General features: G+C 46.5%; 1 protein-coding gene across 1 annotated transcript; it reads left to right on the top strand.

Moving 5' to 3' along the window:
• pdzd7a (PDZ domain containing 7a) lies at window positions 1–27316 on the top strand (the record flags this gene model as incomplete). Its single annotated transcript, XM_079559996.1, has 15 exons — window positions 1–193; window positions 701–838; window positions 1172–1346; window positions 3394–3573; window positions 5131–5278; window positions 5742–5802; window positions 7517–8053; window positions 15585–15734; window positions 19582–19754; window positions 21697–21788; window positions 21874–21965; window positions 22071–22139; window positions 23540–24466; window positions 24922–25022; window positions 26962–27316. The coding sequence occupies 15 exons, from the start codon at window positions 1–3 to the stop codon at window positions 27136–27138; spliced, it is 3213 nt and encodes a 1070-aa protein (XP_079416122.1). The 3' UTR covers window positions 27139–27316.

Raw genomic sequence — 27316 nt, forward strand, 5'->3', positions numbered from 1 at the left:
ATGGCTCGCTCCTTTGGTCCCTCTGACTGGAGGGAGATGACAAATGGAGAGGGGCGCCCTCATCTCCGTAACGGAGGCTCTAATGGGGGGCCCCACAGCAGCAGGTACCAGGGGAAGAAACAGCCCCACCACCGCAGGCACAAGTCCCACTCCCCTATGGGCCGCGTCATCCTCATCAACACTGCTGAAGATGGTGAGTGGCACAGACACTGTTTACTTCTCTCAGTCTGTGCACATTTCATTTAAAGAATTTACATAAATGGAGATCTATAGATTTGGACTTGAAAGTGCACATGACAATTTTGATATAGAAAAAAAGAAAACACAATCCACTTTTCTCTGGTTACACATTTTCTTTGAGGATCATTATTTTAACTTACTTATTAGAGATGGACACAGGATGTGACATATCGAGAGGTTAACTTTGACATCCATACTGTACATACAATATGCCCCTGCCCTATCCTTGGATTATCAAATCATCCCTCTTCTTATGTCACGTGATATACTCCTTTTCATAAAATTACCACTTGATTTGTGTAAACCTTTGATGAATACTTCCCACTCGCTTTGTTCCATCAAACTTGGTAATAATGATAAAAACATTGAACATATGTCCTAATCTTTTATTCACTATTGTGTTTTGATGTTTTCAGATCCTTTAGAATGACACCTCTTGTATGTTCTTGTGTGTTCACAGCTGGAGACGACTGCGAGGACCTCCACACGGTGACTGTGGATAAGAGCGTGGATGGGCGGCTGGGCTTCAGCGTGCGCGGGGGGTCTGAACACGGGCTGGGCGTATTTGTCAGCAAAGTGGAGGATGACAGCTCTGCAGGTACAAACTATGCCTTTATTCAGACCCTGCCCAACTCGACACAATGTGAATCAAACCCAGCCCTAAAAATGGGTCTCAATTTGCCAACACAAACCCGCATATATTAAAAGTAACACTGCATGAACCGTGGATGTAAATACTTGATTATGTTAAAATGTTGACAAGAAGTAGTCTTTACCTGACACAGGCTAACAGGAAGTTAGCTGGAAACATTCCCTGTGCAGAGCCTATTACACTGTTACATGTGTTTTTCTGGTGTGGTATTAGACAAATATGGTGTATTCGTGCGACACTGACTTGTCACTCTCTCTCTCTCTCTCTCTCTCTCTCCAGTGCAGGCCGGTCTGGCGGTGGGAGACAAACTTGTGGAGGTGAACGGAGTCAGTATGGAGAGCATCACCATGAGCAGCGCTGTCAAAGTCCTGACCGGGAACAACAGGCTGCGGATGGTGGTGCGCAGAGTGGGCAAGATACCAGGCATACGCTACTCCAAGGAGAAGACCACGTGGTGAGGGAATGGCCTCTTATCTAGGGATGAATGGGCATGAAGGGAAATATAAAGAAATGATAGGCAGATAGAGCTACTAACGTTAATGTCCAGGGCCAGTTATTGGTTTATTCATTTTTTCTCAAGTACTAAAGCGGGGTTAGGCGAGTTTGCGTCTTTGCCAAAACATCGGGAGCCGAACCTCACCATTGTAGCCAAAAGTAAATAACTTTTTTCTGCAAATGCCAATGTTTTACATCCGTAGTTTTTAAGTGGCATGGCTTCGGGACCCAACATTACCCCAGGATGACTTAAAGCAAAACTGTAATTTGTCGTTGTTGAACAAGACTGAAATTATGATCAAAACAACCCAATAACAAGCTCTGTTAGTGTTCCCATGCAGTTTCAGATGGAAAATGTTGAATAAAAGTTCCCTTTAGACTTGCGACCCACTGAAAATGGTTAGACTTTTGGGTCTAGAATCCCCGTTTTACATTTCATATAATATGACCAAGTGGGAACTTCTGCCAGGACATTTTTAAAATACTGACACTATTTCTCACGTTTTTAGGGTACTTTAACCGGTTTTTGATCTCTTATTTGTATAATAATATTTCTCAAAAACATCTTGGGGGCCAGAGGTTCTGCGCTGGAGCCCGGGCCTGCCCCTGTACTAAAGAATTCATGTAGAATCGATTTTTTTTTAGCTTTAACCTCTTAAAGCAGTACTAAGTAACGTTTTTACCTTAATAAATCCTTTTCGTAGTCCCTATGGGGGTAATACAAGTGTTTATGGGATGATTGGAAGGTCTTTCTTCTCCCCCTGGTGTCTCTGGCCAGAAAACCATGTTTGCAACTTGACTGCCACCGGACCGGAGCAAGCAATACACACTAGTGGAATCACTAAGAAGAACATGCTAACGGGCAAAGCTAACTGTGGGCTAATGTCACTTTAAACAGTATTTACAGCTAAGTTTGAGTGAAAAAATGACTTCCATTGTATAATTCGATGTACAATATCCCTCTCTCCCTTCGCCTTTCCTGTCAGCGCTCATGGCCTCTAGGGGCAAGAGTTACTTGGTACTGCTTTAACCCCCACCTGAACCGAGCACATTTTCTCCAATTTGGTGTTATGTAGATCTAACAAAAAAGCGACAAAAGAGCGACAAAAACATGACAGAAATAGCGATGATAAAGTGAGAATTGTGTGACTTTTTCGTGGTGCTGTTGGTGCGGTTTTGTCACATTTTTGAAGCGTTTTAGTTGTGTTGTCTTCTGTTTTTTGTTACTTTTTTGTTGTGTTTTCATCCTTGTTTTCGTCGCTATTTTGACGCTGTTTTCACGAAGCGTTTTGATCTGGGTAAAGCCGAACTGGAGAAAATGTGCTTGGTTCAGGTGAGGGTTAAGAGGTTAAAATGCTTAAATGCCAGCCCACACTCTGGTGTACGTCGGGGCAGAGTAAGCCATGAAGCTCCACTGAGTTTTAAAGTTCAGACACTTTCACCAAACCTATTCTGACTCTGCCCCATAGCCAAACTCTCTTCTCTATGTAAATTTTTGCTAGCGTTGATATTGGATCATTTTCAGGGTAGCAGTAGCAGCAGGTGTAGCACCCTCTTCTGGTGTCAAGTATACTGCATTTTAGAATATCTGAACTTATCCGGGCATTTTCTAGACACATTATTTGAAGTTACACAACAAATAATCAAGGCTAGGTTGTCCTAAAGCAATAGGCCTAAATAAAGCTGCTCAGAAGTATTCGCCAATATCCTTTTATGTTTTTTTCCTATAGGTCACAACAACCACCTGCTCATACGTTTTCTGTATTGTGAGAACTTGTCGCTTGTTCCTTACACCTGCTCTTCTCATGCCTGCTTTGTTTTTGTGTAGCCACTTGCTCGTGCCACTTATCTTTCTAATAGGCTATACGGTATCTGGTCTCAGGTAGCACCAGTAGACGGATCACCTTCCTGACCTTTTGTTTGATAACCAGACACTGACAGCTTTCCAAAAATACCAGTAAATAACTGCGACCATTACATATGAATGAGCATTTATCTGTGCTTAGGGTGGACCTGATTCACCGGCGCATGGTGGTGGAGGAGAATGACGGGACTCCCTCCATAGTCAGCTCGGACAGCAACGCCCTGCGGAGAATAGTGCACCTTTTCACCACGTCGGACGACTACTGCCTGGGCTTCAACATCAGAGGGGGCAAAGAGTTTGGGCTGGGCATATACGTGTCCAAGTAAGAGTCATGGCAGCTTGGAAAAAGTCGCGCGGAACTTAAGTGCAAAGTATATGAAACTTTGTGAAACGAAAGTGAACGAATGAGTACTGCGACGCGTAATAGCAGTTTTATATAAAGAATGTAAAAGTTGCAAATCAGGAGATCTAAATCAGGAGATCTAAATCAGGAGATCTAAATCAGGAGATCTAAATCAGGACGCAAACGGGATTCAAGTAAGACTAAAAAGTGGCTAAAATCAATGTATTGTATCAATTACTTTATTACTTTACCCCTTATACAAATCAGATCCATTCAGCTATGTATTCAACTCAGTCGCCCTCAGCGTCACTGGTTTGATTCCCAAGCACATGCTGTTGTTGATTGCTTTGGTACGGCACAGCAATATTGTCTATATTGCATTATGGTTCTTAAGAAAATGTATATTGAGATTGAAAAGGTTTTTAGAAGTGAGGCCACCAACAACTCACTTACACAACACTTACATCTACTCCCAGGCACTAACCAGCTGCTAAGCTTCTGAAATAGCTTGACTACTTAATAATCCTATAATATTTGGCAGCATTAGTGGTAGGTGTCAGCTTCTCCAGTTGTTCTCCAAGTCCTCTCCAAAGGTCTCTAGTATTTAGCGTGTGCATGCCAGACTCCAAGACATCAACGTAATTGCACGTAATGACCTCCAGTGTCATTAAAGGATTTGTGTTGCTCTTATTAGGCTAACACATTGTCCGCCCGTGACAATGTGGATCATTATGCCTGTAATTTATTTCCATTACGCTAACAAAGGCACGCTGACATGCCCTGACAAGCATTTAGACCTCTACTAGCATATCCCTGTGCGTTCAACATGTGTAATCATCTTCAATCATCCTGTCATCTATCCAAGGTAGAGTAAGTGTGGTGTAGCGGTGAATGGTTTTGGAAAAAAAATCGCAATTTGCAATGTTTGGCATTTTTGTGGGAGAGTAGTTGACTAAAATGATTATGAAGGCCTTTACTGTATGCATATTACACCTTTTAGCTGTGGATTAACTGACCTAACAGAAACGTGTACAGATTGAATAAGAGGGGTCCCAGGATCAACCCCTGGGGAACATCATAGGATGCGGCTATTTGAACAAAATTCCACCTTAAGATTGGACTTGTACCAGTTTAAAGTAGTATAAGAGATTCTCAGTCTCTGTAATAACAAGATTATGTGGTTTGTTGGGTCAAAGGCTTAGATCCAGCAAAACTATAGTTTGGCCTGTTCTGTTTTCAGGCGGATGTCTTTTGTCAAGCTAAGTAGTGCTGGGACCTAAAGCCCGGAAAACTATTTACATGGATAAGACAAAGTCAGTCAGCTGCTCTACAACCTGTTCTAGGACTCTATTTAAGACTACTTTTCTTTGTGGCATTAACCGCCATTTTTGTAAAATGTATGGTTCTTGAAGAAGTAAATAGCAGTCTGCATATATAGTGGATGTATAGTTGAAATTGTCATCATAAAGGGGTGACCCAAAACTTTTACTGGCGCAACCAACCCAATATAATTTACGTGCCGTATATTTTGAACAGGCTGGATCCAGGTGGTCTCGCTGAGCAGCACGGCATCAAAATGGGTGATCAGATCCTGGCCGCCAACGGGGTCAGCTTTGAAGACATCAGCCACAGCAACGCGGTTGAAGTGCTAAAGGGGCACACACACGTCATGCTAACCATCAAAGTAAGTTATAGTATACTGTACTTTAGACTTTCCCCTGTCTCCTTTCACATATACAGTGTCAAAACATAGTTGACTTATGGCCTGAGTGCCGTGACTTAATAATAAATGTCATTAGTGTGGGACCGTTGGCTTAGTGTGACTGTATGCACTTAACCCGTGTCGTTCCGTCATAAAAGGCTGTATTGTGTCCGCCTGTGTTTTGGTGGAGCGGGCCGTGGCTCTCGAACATTGCTGCTTGCTCAGTTTACCGCTCACTTCTCGGGTTCCATGTGTGAAAAACAGCCAGCAGCGCGTCCATTATTCACAAGCCGTCAGGGATCAAGTTATAATCAGCAGAAAGCACAATTTTATGGGATCCCCGCAGTATGACAGTAGCTATGGATTACAGGATGTTTGTTGGAATAATACCCAAAGGTCATATAATTATAAAGTCCAGACACTTAAATTCCATTCTCATTCACAGGAGGCTGGCAGATACCCGGCGTACAAGGAAGTGGTGGCAGAGTATGGTTGGCTCAACAAATGTGAGTGCTACATCACAAAAGAAAAAGGAAACTTGGTTAAAATATTGCAATTTTGAGTTGATTCTTACAGGCCTCCAGTAGATGGAGACATCTGTCTTTCCTTTGGACTAGAGTGTGAACAGAACACAGGGTGAGGAGTGAAGTTAATGTGAACGATGAAGCAAGGGAAAGATGAAATCATCTCTAAAAGGCATGTAGTTGAATGAGACATGAAATAATTAAATCAGGGCTATTTCATGGCTAGAATGAAGAACGGATCAAATTAATTTCCAACAAATTCTCAAAGGAGATCAAATCATCATCTGTGAAAAGCAAATGACTTCCTCGAATGAATGATGATCATAAACACAGCTCAAAATCCAAGTTGGATTTCATCAAAAGGTGTCGTTCGAAGGTTTTGCCGTGGTCTTCACAGTCTCCTGACCTTGACATCATTGAAGATCTGTGGATAAACCTCCAAAGAGCAGTGTGTGACAGACAGCTAAAAAATCTCTTAGTTCTTTAGAAAAACCCAATCGGTCCACCTCTAATTATAATATTTAGCCTACTTTAGCACACATGGCCAAATCTTTTTTTATTTTTTTATTTTATTTATTTATTTCAGCATACATTTTTTTCAAAAGGAGTGAGCCGAAACAGGAAGCTTATGAGCGCCTACCCCCAACTCAATATGACAAAACATTTCATTTCACAATAGTACAATCAATATAAAAGGGAACAAAACAACAAGGAACAATAGCAAAAAAAGATGAAGAACTTAATACCTTTCAGAACAGCTTATTAACTCAAACCCAACTCACAACCACTGTTTGAACTGGTCATATGATTAACAGAATGAAACACTATTACAAGAACGGTCTTGTTTCATGTAAGCAAGAAACAAAAAGCGACCATTAATATATTTCTTTCAGATCTTTACCAAAGCCAAATATCACCCATAATCACTTGTTTTATGACATAAGGGCACATTACTATACATATATATTACACTCCGTGATCTTGTTGCTCCAATTGTCATTACCTTGCTCAACACAATATTAATCTATGTGCATTTTTATATTATTATTATTATTATTAATATATGTATATATATTTTTTTTTTATAGCGGTGTAGAGCATGCCAGTTGAAGAGGGCAGATCTTAGAAGATCTTAGAAAGAAAATAGTCTAAATCCTGCAATTCAAATCGATTTGTGCAGCTTCCTTGTGTAAATAATATCACAGTTCATTGTTTCACCATGTAAAACATTTTTGATTTTCCGCCCAGAAAAATAGCTATTCAAGTTTCAGGCCTATTATTATCATCATCATTACACAATTTATACCACTAAAATCCTGTTCAGTTTTATCACGACTATTTCTGCCTCTGTCTAACTTCCTTTTTTTTTTCTTTTTTTTTTAAGATTCACTATTTCTCAGAATTAATCCACACACACACATCTGAGTCATCTGGACGAGAGTGTGACCTTATCCTCTCCGGTCTGTGTACTCTATCCACCCGAAGACAAAAAAAAGCCCTTAGTAGTTTTTCCCTCTCTTAAAAGCAGAGCGGATTAACATGCAGATGAGGTCACTGTGATTTAATCCCGACAGCAGCATGTGTGAAAACAAAACAAAGCAAGACTTGTACAACATTTATTTTTGGTTCACTGTTGCAGATTTGGTGTTGATTTTTTTTCCTTCTCTAAATCTTGTGTTTTAATCATATTTTGCAGTGGCCAATGGGGGCCCAGCATCTTGGGCACATGGTTCAGAGACAAACTCTTCCGCGTCTTCCCTGTCCTCGGGCACCCCCTTAAGCTCCGTGAGTGGACTCTCCCAAGTCCTCTACCCACCGGTCTTCGGCCATGATATGGTTGACGTCGCCATAGCATCGGAGGACCACTCCAGATACCACAGCAGGGCGGAGAGGACGACCGAAATCGCCATACAGACCGACCCTCCCCGGCCCGGGCTGCCCGAGGAGCTGCCCCCCTCTGAAATCACCTACCCGGATAAGATCCCAGTGGGGGAAACGAGCCGGACCTTCGGAGAGACGGTTCTGCTGAAGGATTCGGTGATTCGGGGAAAGGGGGAGGGGCCCAAAGAGACGGGAGGAGCCGACGAGAGGAGGCGGGGCCGAGCCAGGCCGCTGTCGTCGGTGTCGGGGGATCGGGACACGGCCAACCACTCGCCCAAAACGGCAGCGCTCATGGCCCTCAGCGGACCGCCCAAGCCAATCAGGCGCTCGCAGAGTCACATCACGGCCTCAGGTGGGCGCTAAAGTTTTACTCAGGTGTTCGTTTGGGTTTTTTTTCGTACCCCCAAACAGGGGTACGAGAACTTCTGCTGCTGCCTTTTAGCGCTACTCTAGGTGTGTTTCTTCAACTACTGTCACGCATAGGTTATAATTACTTCAATTCACAATAATAAACTTGTTTTGAATAGTTTTAACTTGTTAAGATTGATAAACTAATAGGGCCTTGATTATGTATCTGGATTCATGGCTTTTTTGACTGGTAATAATGTTATCTTATGTTACCTTAAAATAAGAAATTTACCCCATTAGTGAAAAGTTACCATGAAATAAAAAGCAGAGGTGGGTAGTAGTCCGCTATGTTAACTCAAGTAGTCAAGTAACTTTTGAAATAATTGTTCTTCTTTTACTATATAGATACAGACGGCATCTCTGGAATGGCCCAAATATGTTCATGTTTTAAAAAACAGTTAAGGGGGAAAACAATTTGGAGAAAAATCTAAACTTTCTCAAATTATTCAAAAACTACTTTAACAAATGCTGAATCATGAACATAGATTTCTACTAAATAAAGGTAGACATGGAGAGGAACAAAATGGTTCAACAGCCCATAAATACATAAATAACGGAGAATGCTAACATGATGATACATGTTAGCATTCTCTGTTTTTTCACTTCTACTGAACAATCTGCTGTGAGAAAATATCTATATGGGCCCAAGTTACACTTGTCTTTATTTACGTGTGATAAATAAGTTCATATTCCACCAGAAAACGGCTTAAAAGAGTGAAAAATTGTGTTTCCCTAAAGATTCTATTTCTTTTCACATCTACTCAAATCATTTTATGATGAAGTATCTGTACTCTTGAGTTCCACAGAGAGAAAATCTTTAAGCAGCAAAAGTTAGTCTCAGTACTCGAGTAGTATTTTCCCCGGGTACTTTTTTGCTATTACTTGTTTAATTAAATTGGTCAGTAAAGTTACTCTTTCTTCAGTTAATATTTTAGCTACTCTATCCACCTCTGAGAAATAGCAATGAATTGAAACAACTATAGAATCCCAAGTAAAATTAAAGCCACAAGCGGCATCGAACGGCCCTCACGGATGTCAGAAAAATATCCAATAAACATTTCCCTCTTCAAAAACACCAACTTACAATTTTCACTGAACCCATTTTACTAGAATCATTAGGCTAATATTTGACCATGGGCTGATACCTCTTTGCCCCTCTCCATGTTTTTGTATCTTTATTTAGCAGAAAGATATATGCATTCAGAGCAATGACATCATCACTTAACAATAGAATTAGCATAGCTTCAACATTCCGTGCACAGGGTTTACTTCCTGCTTTCTGACAGTGTTGCCAAGAGCAACGGCAAGGTCATCATTCCGAGCCTCATAGGACTGCAGACCATCAGCCTATAACGCCAAGTTCAGCTATGGGAGACATTTGCGTCACCTCCATGGCCCCATGTTGTTTTGACAAACTTCACCCGGCGTGTCCTGGCTCTTTCACGAGGCCTTGTCCCCATAGGACATGCCTGGAACACCTCCTGTGGGAGGCGACCAGGAGGCATCTGAAACAGATAGCACACATCAAGCTCTCAATCTACGTTCCCTCCCTCACCCATGAGGTTTGGGTAATGACCAAATGGACAAGCCCGCCACCAGGAGAGCGTTCACTTCGCCTCCATAGCCCCACGGGAATTCTTGGATAATCCCTTTTGCCAGGGAAGACTAGCCAGCAGGCCCTTTCCTGTGTACCATAGGGAACTCTTTGTGTGTGGGCAGAATAATCCCAAATACACACCGAGAGATGTTACGGCATGATAGTCTACTCATGATCCGTAAAGAGCTACTGCACCTGGGGGTATTTTAATGGAGTTCACCCAATAGCCCCCCCCCCACCTCTGCCCTGACCAGAGGGGGGTGCGTGATTGGTAAATGGTATGAACTTATGTAGTGCTTTTCTACCTTCATCAGGCCCAAAGTGCTTTACAGCAAGGAACCAGTCACCCATTCACACTCTCATTTATAGTTAAAACCACTATAGAAGGGCAGAATCCATATGACAACTGTGGATACGTCCTGAAATTTACCAGTCCAGATTAGCACAAGGATTTGTCAACAGTACAAAGCAACATGGTGCAAGTTTTCAGGGGCAGCAGTCTCAGCAGAGATGCCCAGACTTCCCGATCCACGCACACCTCCTCCAGCTGTTTTGGGGGGACCCCGAGGCGACACCAGGCCAGCTCGGAGACATAGTCCCACCAGCGTGTCCTGGGTCTTTCACGAGGCCTTATCCCCATAGGACATGCCTGGAACCCCTCCAGTGGGAGGCGACCAGGAGGCATCCGAAACAGATGCCCTAGCCACCTCAGCTAGCTGCTTTCGACATGAAGGAGCAGCGACTCTACTCCAAGCTCCACCCGGGTAACGGAGCTCCTCACCCAATCTCAAAGGGTGCGCTTCTGTGAGCTAACTCGGGGGGCAAATCTCTCAATCTACGTTCCCCACCTCACCTATAAGGTTTGGGTAATGACCGAACGGACAGGCCCGCCGCCAGGAGAGCGTTCACTTCGCCTTCATGGCCCCACGGGAATTCTTGGAGTGTGGGCAGCATAATCCCTTTTGCCAGGGCAGACTAGCCAGCAGGCCCTTTCCTGTGTGTACCATAGGGAACTCTTTGTGTGTGGGCAGAATAATCCCAAAGACACACCGAGAGGTGTTACGGCATGATAGTCTACTCATGATCCATATAGAGCTAATGCACCTGGGGGTATTTTGACGGAGTTCACCCAATAGCTGTCGTCGCCGGTGTCGTTGGTGTCATCGGTTCTCAAATTATTCAAAAACTACTTTAACAAATGCTGAATCATGAACATAGTTTTCTACTACATAAAGGTACAAAGAGAGGAACAAAGTGTTTCAGCAGCCCATAAATACATAAATAACAGAGAATGCTAACAGGATGCTACATGTTAGCATTCTCCGTTTTTTCACTTCTACTGAACAATTTGCTGTGAGAAAATATCTATATGGGCCCAAGTTACACTTGTCTTTATTTATGTGTGATAAATTAGTTCATATTCCACCAGAAAACGGCTTAAAAGAGTAAAAAAAATGTGTTTCCCAAAGATTCTATTTTCACTCGTGGCGAAGCCACGCCCTCTTCTATGACGCGATGCCGTTTGTATCCATAGTACTTTTCACATCTACTCGAATAATTTTATGATGAAGTATCTGTACTCTTGAGTTCCACAGAGAGAAAATCTTTAAGCAGCAAAAGTTACTCTCAGTACTCGAGTAGTATTTTCCCCGGGTACTTTTTTGCTATTACTTGTTTAATTAAATTGGTCAGTAAAGTTACTCTTTCTTCAGTTAATATTTTAGCTACTCTATCCACCTCTGAGAAATAGCAATGAATTGAAACAACTATAGAATCCCAAGTAAAATTAAAGCCACAAGCGGCATCGAACGGCCCTCACGGATGTCAGAAAAATATCCAATAAACATTTCCCTCTTCAAAAACACCAACTTACAATTTTCACTGAACCCACTTTACTAGAATCATTAGGCTAATATTTGACCATGGGCTGATACCTCTTTGCCCCTCTCCATGTTTTTGTATCTTTATTTAGCAGAAAGATATATGCATTCAGAGCAATGACATCATCACTTAACAATAGAATTAGCATAGCTTCAACATTCCGTGCACAGGGTTTACTTCCTGCTTTCTGACAGTGTTGCCAAGAGCAACGGCAAGGTCATCATTCCGAGCCTCATAGGACTGTAGACCATCAGCCTATAATGCCAAGTTCAGCTATGGGAGACATTCGCGTCACCTCCATGGCCCCATGTTGTTTTGACAAACTTCACCTGGCGTGTCCTGGGTCTTTCACGAGGCCTTGTCCCCATAGGACATGCCTGGAACACCTCCCGTGGGAGGCGACCAGGAGGCATCCGAAACAGATGCCCTAGCCACCTCAGCTAGCAGCTTTCGACGCGAAGGAGCAGAGACTCTACTCCGAGCTATTTCCGGGTAACGGAGCTCCTCACCCAATCTCGAAGGGTGCGCTGCTGTGAGCTGACTCGGGCGGGGGCAAAGCTCTCAATCTACGTTCCCACCCTCACCTATGAGGTTTGGGTAATGACCGAACGGACAGGCCCGCCGCCAGGAGAGCGTTCACTTCGCCTCCATGGCTCCACGGGAATTCTTGGAGTGTGGGCAGCATAATCCCTTTTGCCAGGGCAGACTAGCCAGCAGGCCCTTTCCTGTGTGCACCATAGGGAACTCTTTGTGTGTGGGCAGAATAATCCCAAAGACACACCGAGAGATGTTACGGCATGATAGTCTACTCATGATCCGTAAAGAGCTACTGCACCTGGGGGTATTTTGACGGAGTTCACCCAATAGCCCCCCCACCTCTGCCCTGACCAGAGGGGGGTGCGTGATTGGTAAATGGTCTTAACTTATAAAGTGCTTTTCTACCTTCATCAGGCCCAAAGTGCTTTACAGCAAGGAACCAGTCACCCATTCACACTCTCATTTATAGTTAAAACCACTATAGAAGGGCAGAATCCATTTGACAACTGTCGATGCGTCCTGAAATTTACCAGTCCATATTAGCACAAGGATTTATCTGCCGTACAAATCAACATGGTGCAAGTTTTCGGGGGCAGCAGTCTCAGCAGAGATGCCCAGACTTCCCGATCCACGCACACCTCCTCCAGCTGTTCTGGGAAGACCCCAAGGCAACACCAGGCCAGCTTGGAGACATAGTCCCACCAGCGTGTCCTGGGTCTTTCACGAGGCCTTGTCCCTATAGGACATGCCTGCAACATCTCCCGTGGGAGGCGACCAGGAGGCATCTGAAACAGATGTCCTAGCCACCTCAGCTGGCTGCTTTTGACGTGAAGGAGCAGCGTCTCTACTCCGAGCGCCTCCCGTATAACGGAGCTCCTCACCCAATCTCGAAGGGTGCGCTGCTGTGAGCTGATTTGGGGGGGCAAAGCTCTCAATCTACGTTCCCCACCTCACCCATGAGGTTTGGGTAATGATCGAACGGACAGGCCCGCCGCCAGGAGAGCGTTCACTTCGCCTCCATGGCCCCACGGGAATTCTTGGATAATCCCTTTTGCCAGGGCAGACTAGCCAGCAGGCCCTTTCCTGTGTACCATAGGGAACTCTTTGTGTGTGGGCAGAATAATCCCAAAGACACACCGAGAGGTGTTACGGCATGATAGTCTACTCATGGTCCATATAGAGCTAAGGCACCTGGGGGTATTTTGACCAGAGGGGGGTCCGTGATTGGTAAATGGTCTGAACTTAGTGCTTTTCTACCTTCATCAGGCCCAAAGTGCTTTACAGCAAGGAACCAGTCACCCATTCACACTCTCATTTATAGTTAAAACCACTATAGAAGGGCAGAATCCATTTGACAACTGTCGATACGTCCTGAAATTTACCAGTCCAGATTAGCACAAGGATTTGTCTGCAGTGCAAAGCAACATGGTGCAAGTTTTTGGGGGCAGCAGTCTCAGCAGAGATGCCCAGACTTCCCGATCCACGCACACCTCCTCCAGCTGTTCTGGGGGGACCCCGAGGCGACACCAGGCCAGCTCGGAGACATACACTGCGTTCCAAATTATTATGCAAATGAGATTTTTCTAAGATTTTCTAAATTGTCAACTCAAATTAGAGTCAGCATAATTTTCAAGTCTTTAACTGGTAGAGGATCATTTAAATGTGGTTGGAAAAATCTCCCAGCCATAACAGTATTTTTTTCAAAAATAAATTTAGTAAAAACCTCAAAATCCACTGTTCCAAATTATTATGCAACTCGTCGTTTCAATACATTTTAAAGCTTGTAATTAACTGAAAATGGTTGTTTGTCGAATTTCTAGCATTAGGAGGTCATATTTACGGAAATCAAAAGCTATTTCAATCAAAAAAGTATTAACAGGTCAAGTTATATTTTACCAAAGGAGCCCTTGTGTGACAGCAGCTTAAAAATTCTTGTGTACCATAGAAGACAGTGGTCAGTCAGAAACTCCACATATTTTTCAAAGGTCATTTTCACACCTTCAGGGAGCCTAAAAGGGCATAAAGGGGCCGGCCAGCTCTCTCCTCATGATTCTGGCACAAAACATGACTCCGCCACCTCATTACTGACGTCACAAACTTGTTGGGACATTGTGGCCATTCACTAACTCTTCACTACTCCATTGATTTGACCATCCAGGGTTACACGGAGCTCATCAGTGAGCAAGACTGTTTGAAAATGAGTCTTCATGTATTTCTGAGCCCGTTGCAGCCGTTTCTGTTCATGAACACTCAATGAACAGTTTAGGGGAGGCCCGGATGGAAGGTTTATGCGCAACTGCAGCATTCAAAACAGATGCGAAGGAGCAGGGACTCTACTCCGAGTTCCTCCCGGGTAATGGCGCTCCTCACCCAATCTCGAGGGGTGCTCTGCTGTTAGCTGACTCAGGGGGGCCTCAATCTACGTTCCCACCCTCACCTGTGGTCATGAGGTTTGGGTAATGACCGAACGGACAGGCCGGCCGCCAGGAGAGCGTTCACTTCGCCTCCATGGCCCCACGGGAATTCTTGGAGTGTGGGCAGCATAATCACTTTGGCCAGGGCAGACTAGCCAGCAGGCCTTTTCCTGTGTGCACCATAGAGAACTCTGTGTGTGAGCAGAATAATCCCGAAGACACACCGACCATCGTTACTTAAGAGACTAGATGCAAGTTGGTCATTTTATGCTCACTACTGCCACCTCAGGTCTTTCACGTAGCCGCAGTCTCTATATTAAGCTTGTGCATGACAGCACTTCGGACCCGAAGTAACACCTTTTTGAGTGACAGTGCATGATTTTAGAGGCAGTTGTGGTGAACTGGTCTGAGCTCATTCTACACATTAGGACATGGCTGGAACATGCTCTGTGTGAGATGAATGTGCACGTGTATATGAAGAGGCATGTATCTAGAGAGGGAGCTATAAACTTCGTGACGTTCATTGTGTCTACTTGTGTTATAGTATCACTTTTTGGGTTCATTTTGTCAGACACTAGGGTTAGAGATGTTAAAAATCTTTTACCTTTACATGTTTCAGCCGCTAATCTGCAGGTCGTCATCAGAAGTATCACCGACGTGCGGTGACGTGTCACTTATCAGCTGTTCTTACTTCCGAGGCGTGACCAGTCTGACGGTCCCAACAGGTCCGACAGACTGGTCACGCCCCCTGCCACCCGGTGTATTCAGGGCGACAGGGGGCGTAATCATTGGAGGAGGGTGTCCCAGGTGTGGGACAGGAGAAACGCTCCTTCGTCACGGTTGATGGTGTCGGTGCTCCGTTTCATGCGCTGGATAAAAGAAGCCATAGAAATCAGGAAACTTTGCTTCCACCATGATGCACTGAACCGTTACACCCCTAGTGTTTGAGAAGGTATTTCAAAGACTGATGAACCACTTAAAATACATGTTTTGTGGGTGGATAAAATGCTGAGTTTGTTCTGACACTTTGCTCTTGTCTCTTTCAGAGGACAGACAGAAGAAGCAGCTGCAGAAAGAGAAGAGCACGGCTGAGCGCCCAGCGAACCTGCAGCGCTCCAAAACCTTTGTCAACCTGCTGTTCAAGAAGGAGCGCAAAGACCGGAGCCCCAAGTCCCCGTCCCGACACGGAGACACAGGTGAGCTACTGTGCCATGGCTGCGTATGTTTTACAAAACATGACACACTGATTATTACCCAGTTGCTTACAGGGTACAAGATTCTGAGCCCATGTAGTAGTTTCATGATTATCGAGAATACACTATTTGTGATGATATGTTAAATAATTGTGATCGCAAACTGTAAATCTCAAAGTTAATATGTCAAAAGGGTGCATTGCACCCCGAGGAGCTATGTTGTCTTGATCCGAGGAGCTATGTTGTCTGATCCGAGGAGCTATGTTGTCTGGGGCTTTATGCCCCTGGTAGGGTCTCCCATGGCAAACAGGTCCGAGGTGACGGGTCAGACGAAGAGCAGTTCAGAAGACCCCAATGGACGTACGACATTCAAGGACCGTGACGTCGCCCGGCATGGCGCAGCCGGGGCCCCACCCTGGAGCCAGACCTGGGGTTGGGGCCCGAACGCGAGCGTCTGGTGGCCGGGTCTCTGCCCACGGGGCCCGGCCGGGCCCAGCCCGAAGGGACGACGTGGGCCCGCCCTCCTGTGGACCCACCACCCGCAGAGGGATCCGTAGGGGTCGGGTGCGGAGAGGACTGGGTGGCAGTCAGAGGCGGGTGCCTCGACGACCTGGTCCGCATGCACAGCTTCTGGCGTTCGGGACATGGAACGTCACCTCGCTGGGGGGGAAGGAGCCTGAGCTTGTGCGGGAGGTTGAGAGATACCGACTAGATATAGTCGGGCTCACCTCCACGCACAGCTTGGGTTCCGGATCCCAACTCCTGGAGAGAGGCTGGACTCTCCATTTTTCTGGAGTTGCCCGCGGGGAGAGGCGGCGGGCTGGGGTGGGTTTGCTCATATCCCCCCAGCTCAGCCGCCACGTGTTGGAGTTCACCCCGGTGGACGAGAGGGTCGCGTCCCTACGCCTTCGGGTCGGGGACAGGTCTCTCACCGTTGTTTCGGCCTACGGGCCCAACATCGGTGCAGAGTACCCGGCCTTCTTGGAGTCCCTGGGAGGGGTACTAGATAGTGCTCCGACTGGGGACTCCATTGTTCTGCTGGGGGACTTCAACGCCCATGTGGGTAACGACAGTGAGACCTGGGAGGGGGTGATTGGGAAGAACGGCCTCCCCGATCTGAACCCGAGTGGTGTTCTGTTATTGGACTTCTGTGCTAGTCACGGTTTGTCCATAACGAACACCATGTTCGAGCACAAGGGTGTCCATAAGTGCACGTGGCACCAGGACACCCTAGGCAGGAGGTCGATGATCGACTTTGTAGTTGTGTCGTCTGACCTCCGGCCGCGTGTCTCGGACACTCGGGTGAAGAGAGGGGCTGAGCTGTCAACCGATCACCACCTGGTGGTGAGCTGGATCCGCTGGCAGGGGAGGAAGCCGGTCAGACCTGGCAGGCCCAAGCGTGTTGTGAGGGTCTGCTGGGAACGTCTGGTGGATCCCTCTGTCAGTGGGGTCTTCAACTCCCACCTCCGGAAGAGCTTCTCCCAGATTCCGGGGGAGGCGGGGGACATGGAGTCAGAGTGGACTCTGTTCTCCTCCTCCATTGTCGATGCGGCTGCTCGTAGTTGTGGCCGTAAGGTCTCTGGTGCCTGTCGCGGCGGCAATCCCCGAACCCGGTGGTGGCGCCCGGAAGTAAGGGATGCAGTCAAGCTGAAGAAGGAGTCCTACCTGGCCTTGTTGGCTTGTGGGACTCCTGAGGCAGCTGAGAGGTACCGGCAGGCCAAGCGTGCTGCGGCTCGTGCGGTCGCGGAGGCTAAAACTCGGGTCTGGGAGGAGTTCGGGGAGGCCATGGAGGAAGACTATCGGTCGGCCTCGAAGAGATTCTGGCAAACCATCCGGCGCCTCAGGAGGGGGAAGCAGTGCTTCACCAACACTGTTTACAGTGCGGGTGGGGGGCTGCTGACCTCGACTGGGGATGTCGTCGGGCGGTGGAAGGAGTACTTCGAGGACCTCCTCAATCCCGTCGTCACGTCTTCCAATGAGGAAGCAGAGGCTGGGGACTCGGAGGTGGGCTCGCCCATCACCGGGGCTGAAGTCACCAAGGTGGTGAGAAAGCTCCTTGGTGGCAAGGCTCCGGGGGTGGATGAGATTCGCCCTGAGTACCTTAAGTCTCTGGATGTTGTAGGACTGTCTTGGCTGACACGTCTCTGCAACATCGCGTGGCGGGCGGGGACAGTGCCCCTGGATTGGCAGACCGGGGTGGTGGTCCCTCTCTTTAAAAAGGGGGATCGGAGGGTGTGTTCCAATTACAGAGGAATCACCCTCCTTAGCCTCCCCGGTAAGGTCTATTCCGGGGTGCTGGAGAGGAGGATCCGGCCGATAGTTGAACCTCGGATTCAGGAGGAACAATGCGGTTTTCGTCCTGGTCGTGGCACACTGGACCAACTCTATACCCTTCATCGGGTACTCGAGGGTTCGTGGGAGTTCGCCCAACCAGTCCACATGTGTTTTGTGGATCTGGAGAAAGCGTTCGACCGCGTCCCTCGTGGTGCCCTGTGGGGGGTGCTCCGGGAGTATGGGGTCCGGGGCCCTCTGCTAAGGGCTGTCCGTTCCCTGTATGACCGCAGCAGGAGCTTGGTTCGCATTGCCGGCAGTAAGTCAGACCTGTTCCCGGTGCGTGTTGGTCTCCGCCAGGGCTGCCCTTTGTCACCGGTTCTGTTCATTACTTTTATGGACAGAATTTCTAGGCGCAGCCAGGGGCCGGAGGGTGTCCGGTTTGGGAGCCTCAGAGTCTCATCTCTGCTGTTTGCGGACGATGTTGTTCTGATGGCTTCAACGAACCAGGACCTTCAGCACGCACTGGGGCGGTTTGCAGCCGAGTGTGTAGCGGCCGGGATGAGGATCAGCACCTCCAAATCCGAGGCCATGGTTCTCCACCGGAAAAAGGTGGTTTCCCCTCTTCGGGTCGGTGGGGAGTCCTTGCCTCAAGTGGAGGAGTTCAAGTATCTCGGGGTCTTGTTCACGAGTGAGGGACGGATGGAGCGTGAGATCGATAGACGGATCGGTGCGGCGTCAGCAGTGATGCGGTCGCTGTATCGGTCTGTCGTGGTGAAGAGGGAGCTGAGTCGGAGGGCAAAGCTCTCGATTTACCGATCGATCTACGTCCCCACCCTCACCTATGGTCATGAGATTTGGGTCATGACCGAAAGGACAAGATCGCGAATACAAGCGGCCGAAATGAGTTTCCTTCGCAGGGTGGCTGGGCGCACCCTCCGAGATCGGGTGAGGAGCTCAGTTACCCGGGAGGAGCTCAGAGTAGAGTCGCTGCTCCTTCACGTCGAAAGGAGCCAGCTGAGGTGGCTCGGGCATCTGTTCCGGATGCCTCCTGGTCGCCTCCCGCGGGAGGTGTTCCAGGCATGTCCTAGTGGGACAAGGCCTCGTGGAAGGCCCAGGACACGGTGGTGGGACTATGTCTCCGAGCTGGCCTGGTGTCGCCTCGGGGTCCCCCCAGAACAGCTGGAGGAGGTGTGTGTGGATCGGGAAGTTTGGGCATCTCTGCTGAGACTGCTGCCCCCGCGACCCGGCCCCGGATAAAGCGGAAGAAAATGGATGGATGGATGGATGGATGGAGTTAAGATGTTTTAGTCACAAATGGTCAGAAATTGTCTGTGTACTTTCTTTCATAACTTAGTTCCACTCACAAGAAGCCAGAGCAGAATGAAAGACAACTACATTTGCGTTTTTCAAAATCATCTTATTGCAACCCCCCCATCAAAACCAAATCCACTTGAGCACCATGTTTTTAGTTGGTCCCCTGGTCAGCCAGCCCCAGCAATAGACGATATTTTTTTAAGAGACGGGATTTGCTTCACTTAAAAATGTCCTACGTCTCTTCTTACGTGTGTCCTCCCAGACAAAGAGCGTAGACGTCCCTTCAAGCTGCTGTCGTCCCCTAAAGAGTCCCGCGCAGGGCTAAAGGACAGCAGTCCTCAGCCACACCCCCAGACTCTGCAGTACGTGGAGGACATGGCCAAGAGAGTCTTGAGCCCCGACGAGGTGTCCGCCGTCATGAGGCACTGCAAACGGGTCAGTTCTCCCTTCCAGTTTTGACAACATGATGCTAACTTCCTACAATAACAACTGTTTCCTGTTCTAGTTTTATTCCTATAGAGAGAAATAAATAAAAATTCAAACGGTATGTGGCAGAAAACAAGCAACTGTTGGATAATCGCTTTGCAACATGTTCAAATCTTTTCTCGGGATGTAAATACTTATACAGTAACTGTAAGTGTGTTAGCTTTAAACTTAAAAGCTAATGCTAATTTGACGCTAACAAAGGTTAGAATAGCACCACCATCTGAAATCATTTTTATAAAAATGTTTTTCAATTATATTTTATTTTAAAGTAGGAAGTAGAAATGCTTTTAGCTATCTGAGCCTGTTCCTAAAAATGCATACATTTTGTTAACCAATGGCACCTGGACCCGTTTGAACTGAGCATTCCCGTACAAATGATGAGGGAAGCCTGGTGCAATACTTAAGTATGGCTCAGTTTTCCACATCGGGGTCCGTAAAAAATGGCGGAGGACAACAATTTGTGGCAGGAATACGAAGGTAATGCTTAGTACGGATGTTGTAGATGCTCTGCGCTGCCCCCTACAGTTTGGGAAAATTCGTGTGGGCATTCCGGAGCTGCTGAACAGAGCGTGAAGGCCGCTAGCGTCCTAGCGCATTATGAGATCTTCAGTCATTAAGGTGTCCAGTTGTGGCCGGGACACAAGATGGATTTAGCCCGTCATTTCTGATAAAGCTCTTGTGTCTGCTGATCTCTGCTGTGGGCTCAGCTCTTTTGTGGTTAGATCAGATATTACTGATATCATCGAGCTCCACCGCTTCCTGCTCTGTAATTAAACACTGTGGACACTGTGACCTTCTTAAAAAAAACTGCATAAATATTTAATGAGCGCCATAAAGAAAAACAACGGAGGCGAGAGTTTATCAGCTCTAAATACAGGAGCCGTTTTATGTGAGGATATTCCAGAATTCATAAAATATGACCTACCTTTGTTTCCAGATCTGATCAAGATTTTTGTTTGGTTTTCAAGTGAATCCAATCAGAAAGCAGAACGAGCCCCTGACAGAGGGTTAAAGTCTAGTTTGGAAATGAACATACAGGGACTCTCACCTACTTCCACAATCCCCTCATTGCCAAGACTTGATTAGTGCCAGAGCAGTCGTTAATTTAACCGCCTGGAGTTTTTTTGTCCTTTAACATCTTTAAAACACCTCCTTTCAATGTACCCTTCAAGTATTATGCCTTTTTATCAGGACGACCTGGACTTTCATAATAAACATAAACTATATCTTCAGAGTTAAACATGACTTCATGGGTCTCAGAGGGTTAACTACTGATAATAATAGTAATTAACTACTAATTACTGATTTTTCCTTCTAAAAATAATCTAGTTACTTTGATGGCTTTATTTCAAAAGTAATCTGTGATGAGAACGTCTCGTTCCCCACAGAACCGACAACGGACCACAAAATTCTCTGCTTTAGACGAAATAAACTCAACAAAACACATTTATGTCCATCACTAGAAAAAAATGTAAGTCTCACCTTAAAGCGATAGTCTATAAGAAAATGAGGAGAGGAAATTTTCAGGATGAATAAAAGTTACCTTTCTCTTCCTTCCTGATCGAACCTGAAAACCACTCTTCATTTGCAAAGGTTAGAGAAATCAATAAAAATAAAAGATTCCTCCCCCTCCCCTCCTGACTGCACCTGACAGGCCGGTTCAATGGAAAGCTTGTTTCATTGGTCACAGTGATGGCACCAGGGATTCTGATTAGTTGCTGAGTTAAGCAAAGGGAGGGAAAAAATATTATTATTTAATTTACATTGTGCCAAATTGCAGTCACAATTGCAGTATATGCAATCTGTTAAATTTGTAAAACATTTAAACTTACATGCTATCACTTTAAACAATTACATTTGTGCATTCGATGGGTTCGTGTATGTTTTCCAGTTTCTCTCAGAACACGTGCTGGAGGACCTGATCCGACCCCTGTTGGCCATCCTGGACCGACCAGAGAAACTGCTGCTCCTCAGAGAAATCAGGCAAGATCACCATCCCACATGGGCATCTGAAAAACACTTTGTCTTTTCTTTTTTTGTGTGTGTAAATGTGTTTCTGTGTCTGCAGGATGCTGATCCCCACCTCTGACCTGAGCCGCTTCGACAGCATGGTCATGCCCTTTGAACTGGAGGCCTACGACGTCCTCAAGAGCCGCTCCTGTCAGTAACATCTGCTCAAGTGCATACATGTCACGATGTTGTTCCTACATCACTAAAGTGTTACATGTGGGTAGTAATGTATGTTTTCTTTGTATTGTACCTCAGTGCGGTCTCCAGCTCTGCGCTCTCCTGGAGGGGGAACGCCTCGCCGCCATCTCGTCACTCCAATCCCAGGTGCACTGTCTGTTGACTTGCTATTATTATAATTTTTTTTGCAATTACTATTCTATCTATACTCTTTTCCCCACAAATACTTCAATATTTTATTAAAACCCACGTACTTTGTTGTGAACACTTATATAAGAATCCCATTGACCTCACTTTTCCCCGGCTCTTGAGCACCTGCTGGTGTCGCGTGTCCTCACACGGACTTGTGTTTGTGTGTGAACTGGTCACACAAAAGAGACGCACTGCACATAAGAGTGACACCTAACCAAAAGCACTTCAGTCAAGTGTCTCTGAGCAGACGACACAATGTCCCACAGTGACACTAAAGACACATGGGCTGGTACTGAGAGACTCATGTGCAGTGCTCAGGTCAGGAGAGCAGCATCTGGAAGAACAAATGAATCACATGAAAACCGTGGATGTACTTTCTCTCTTAAACTCACAGTGGGGTAAATAAATACTTTACTTTAAAGTTAGTTCAGTGACTGTTCAACGAACTTATTCCAGTGACAACAGGCATCAACCGGTCAATGCGCCGTCACTCCCCTGAAGTCTGAACCTATTTTACATGAACGCTAACACAATAGAACAGGTGACTACATTCAAATTCCTCTGACCCTGGACAATAACTTTACTTTTGAACACCACATCAGAGACCTCCATAAACGCTCACGATAAAGACTACATGTTCTCCGTACACTCAGTGCTCTCCACGTCGCCGCTCATCTTCTGCTGCTGCTGTACAAGAGCATCATTCAGTCCATCCTGCTGTACTGCTCACCCTGTTTTTACACCATGCTGTCAGTCTCATATAAAAACAAGCTCCTCAAAATCACTCGCGCTGCATCTAAAATCACACGCTCTCCCACACCCGACATCTCAGAACTCAATGACCGAGCAACAGCCCGACTTGCTAAATCAATAGTTTCAGACACTGAGCACCCTCTCCTCAAAGTCTTCCAGCTCCTCCCCTCTGGATGCAGACACAGGAGTTTTGTCTCATCAGCTTTCGCCATTCTCAACAAGCTACCTCACTAATTTATCTGTCAGACCTTGTGTTATGTTCTTTGTTTACTTCTGTGCCCCCCCCCCCCTCCCTTTTGTGTTAAACGTTGAATGTGATGGTGTTGACTTGACAGGCTGTGTAAACAAATTTCCCACAAGGGACAATAAAGAATCTAATAATGTCCGCTTCTCTCGTGGTTAACTCCTGATATACGAGGCGAGGAGAAATGTACTTTAATCGGCTCAAGGGGAGGAAAGCTTTACTGCACAGCAAACCGAGAGCCTTGAGTGAATGAGATGAGTGAATGACACGTTCATGAATCTTCATTTATGTTTTTATTCTGTTAATGTACTTTTATGTATTATTCAATTGTTTAAAAAAAAGTCTGGTGTGTTTGCAGACTACCAGGGCGGCTTCCATCTCCAGCCCATACAAGAACCCCAGAGGGAGCGGCACCTGGTGGAGGAGCTGGAGCGACTGCGCATCTCCAGCCAGCAGCCGGGACACCCGTCTCCGTCCCGCCTCTTCACCCCCCTGCTGGACGTACCTGTGGACAGCTACGGGCGCTCGCGGTCCCTCAGCCCTTCCCCTTCCCCCAGCCCGCTCCACAGCGACTCCGCCTACAGCTCCTACAGAGGCCAGCCGCTCCTGTCCCCGCAGCGCAGGGAGAGCAGCGCCTTCCGGACCTACGAGGAGGTTTCCAGGCTGGAGCAAAGGGAGACCGTCCCGGAGCGCGGTCGCTCGCCTGTGCGGAGGAGCACCGTGAGAGAGGCCAGTCCTGACGAGGGCGTACAGGGACGATACAGGGGCTACACGGAGCTGAGCGTGCACGTGCCCCCGCCATCGCACAGAGAGAGGGCGTCCATAGCAGACGTGTTCGAGGTGCCCAGAGACAGGAGTCCAGCCGGGAGCAGAGGGGACGTCCTGCTCAGAGACAGGAGTCCAGCTGGGAGCAGAGGGGACGTCCTGCTCAGAGACAGGAGTCCAGCCGGGAGCAGAGGGGACGTCCTGCTCAGAGACAGGAGTCCAGCCGGGAGCAGAGGGGACGTCCTGCTCAGAGACAGGAGTCCAGCCGGAAGCAGAGGGGACGTCCTGTTCAGAGACAGGAGTCCAGCCCAAAGCAGAGTGGACGTCCTGCTCAGAGACAGGAGTCCAGCCCAAAGCAGAGGGGACGTCCTGCTCAGAGACAGGAGTCCAGCCGGGAGCAGAGGGGACGTCCTGCTGGTCAATGGACACGTGCCCAACATGGTGATAAGGAGCCCCCCTGTCCTGGCTGAGGACTATGACATCACTGTGCTGACGATACCTAAAGCCAAGCAGTCACTGGGTCAGTATGTGTGCAGCACAGTGGTCATCTGAAGTATGTTGTTGTTTTTTGTTTAATTCGAAACATTTTGCCTCTCATTCAAGACATTTCATTGGTTCCGGAGGAAATTCCCTGGAGAAAAACTGTGTCTAAAAGCTATTTCAAGAGCTCAGAGTTAGACTAAATTAAGTCTAAATTGTGTATAAACCTGAAGTGGGCGAAATAATACCTAAACCAGGACTGAAAATAAAGAAAAATCAGCTGTAAGCACTATCTAAGTTGCATGTTGTTTTTGCTTTGTTATATTGGATGACCAGTAGAGGTCAGTGCTCTCTTTACTAAGCGAGAGCCAGGCACACGGACTGTAAATCATAGATTATGGATGAGAAGTATAAAACATAGAAGCTCTCAGCCATTGATATCATTGCCTTTCATGATGTGATCTTACATTATTTATCCTTTGTGTTTTCCTACAGGGATTAGTGTATCTGGAGGCATCGAGTCCAAAGTGCAGCCTATGATCAAGATCGAAAAGGTCTTCCCAGGCGGAGCAGCATCGACAAACGAGGAGCTTAAGGTAACCATCGCTACCAAAATGTAATAAAGGTCCTATTTAAGGGATGCTTTTAAGGTGCGCACACACCTAACCGGTCGACTCGCGTTACCGCTTCTATTTGGTCACTTAAAACGGTTGCAATGAGTCGCTCACATGCAGAGGTGGGTAGTACTCCGTTACATTTACCTGTTGAAGTAACTGTTCTTTTGCCTTACAGTACTTTTTACTTCTACTTGTAATAATAAAATGAAGTATCTGTACTGGTACTTGAGTAAAAGAAAACACCTTGTGGTACTGTGAGTAAATCTTTAAGTGACGAATCTTTATTTTGACTCGAAGTATGAAGAATGAATTTTGTGTTTTGTTCACGTAATTCTTCATATTGATTAAAAGTAAACAATCAGCTACACTGGAGACTGAACACTGAAGAGACACCAAGAGCCCCCCACTCACAACAGGGGGCGCTACAGGAAACAAAAAAGGGACAAACGAGGAGGTATCCGGGCAAGACTCACAGCTAATCCACACATGCCTTCTATGGTTCTGGCTAATGGATGTTCACTGTAGAATAAAACAGATCAATTGCTAAGCTCCTCCCAGAAGATGGTGAAAGACTGTTGTGGCGCGGAGGGAGCTGTGCAGGAGGGATGGGAAGGAGGTGGAGCTGACCAGTGCAGGACACCATGCTCTGAAACCGGGACAAACCCAAGAGGCGCTGCACCGTGTCAGAGGATCACAGAAGCACTTACGGCAGCCAGCCGGGTTTCCTCCGGGTGCTATGGTTTCCCCTATACTTCCAAAAACATGGTGGTCAAAAGCACTAACTTACTTGTTTCTCATAATCTAAAGCAGGGGTCCTCAAACTACGGCCCGCGGGCCAAATTCGGCCCGTGAGATGATTTAATCCGGCCCCTGACTTGTAGAGCACAGATCCCTGAGTATGTCAAAAAAAAAAGTAAGTCTCTAGCTCATTCCTGTGTGGAGTTATGATTTTTTACTAAATAACCAGTATACCCATTCCAGCCACTAGGGGGCAACATAGATAAATAAAAAAGAATTCCACACGTGTAGCAGGGCCACTGACATAAGAGAACAGGATATAAACATATTTCAAATTGAAACAAAGTGTGAAGACTTGATTACTATTTTTGCAAACCACTACAGTGAAACAAATATGTGCCTGGAATCAAGTGTTGATCTTGTGGATATAGTAGTGGGGACGACTGTGCCAGGCGAGTAATCTCTACTTCACAGTGAGGCCTGCTGCATTTTGGTCAGGGTCATATACATTTCTATGTTATAGCCAACCCGGCCCGGCCCCCTATCACAGTCAGGAACGACAATGTATTGTATGGCGTAATAATACCTTTGGAGTACTTTGGAGTACTTCGACGTCCGCACAGTTAAGTTGTGCTGCGACCCACCTCCACCTCTTCACTGCCTCTTCTATCCACGGCTTCAGTAATATCTTTAGAATTCTTTAGGTGTTAAGTAAGAGTAAATTTGTTGGTGAGTCTATCCACCTCTGCTCACATTGGTTCACTCCTGAGTAAAAAAAACTCTGGGTTTGACGATAGTGTCTGTGTTTTCATAACTTTATTGAATTATGTATGTGTTTAGTGGATTACAAGTTACTGTTTGGGTCTGTTGGGTGGTGCCCAGGAGGTGGAGCCAGGTGATCATGAGCCAATCTTTATTACAGACAGGTGGTGGAGCTCCTTTTTGTGGAAGTGTTGAAGCTAACCAGGACCTCAGGCTGAACAGTTTTCGATGTTTGAGTTCATTCTGCCGCTACAGAATGCCTGAGCTCAGGAAAGGCATTTCATACGACAGCTACTGTGTTGTCATAAAGCTTTCCTTCTTTTGTGTCTTTGTGATGTGCTTTGTGAGGTGCTCATTTGTTCCTTTGAGCTTTTTCTTTTTTCGACTTCATGTTTTGACCCTCATGTTTCCGTTGCAGGCCGGATATGAGCTGCTGTCAGTGGACGGAGAGAGCCTACACGGAGCCACTCACCAGCAAGCGGTGGACGTCATACGCCGCTCCTTCAGCAATAAGGCCAAAGACCCCATGATTTTTGTAGTGAAGGTGCCCCGGGGCCCCAGCACCCCCAAGAGCCCCCGGAGACCAGCCGACTGACCTCAGGGTGCCTTTGTGTGGCACTACAGCAAAAAGGACGCCCAAAGGTGCTATGGGACATTAGTTAGAATGGATTGGCCCCAAGGGGAGGACAGCTATCACAGTAACAAATGGACACAACTTTTTTATGACTGAACATGTTTTTTTTTTTTAGCTCTTGCAGTATTTTATTAAGTAT

Source organism: Gobius niger (assembly GCF_951799975.1).
Source record: "Gobius niger genome assembly, chromosome: 7".
NCBI lineage: Eukaryota > Metazoa > Chordata > Actinopteri > Gobiiformes > Gobiidae > Gobius > Gobius niger.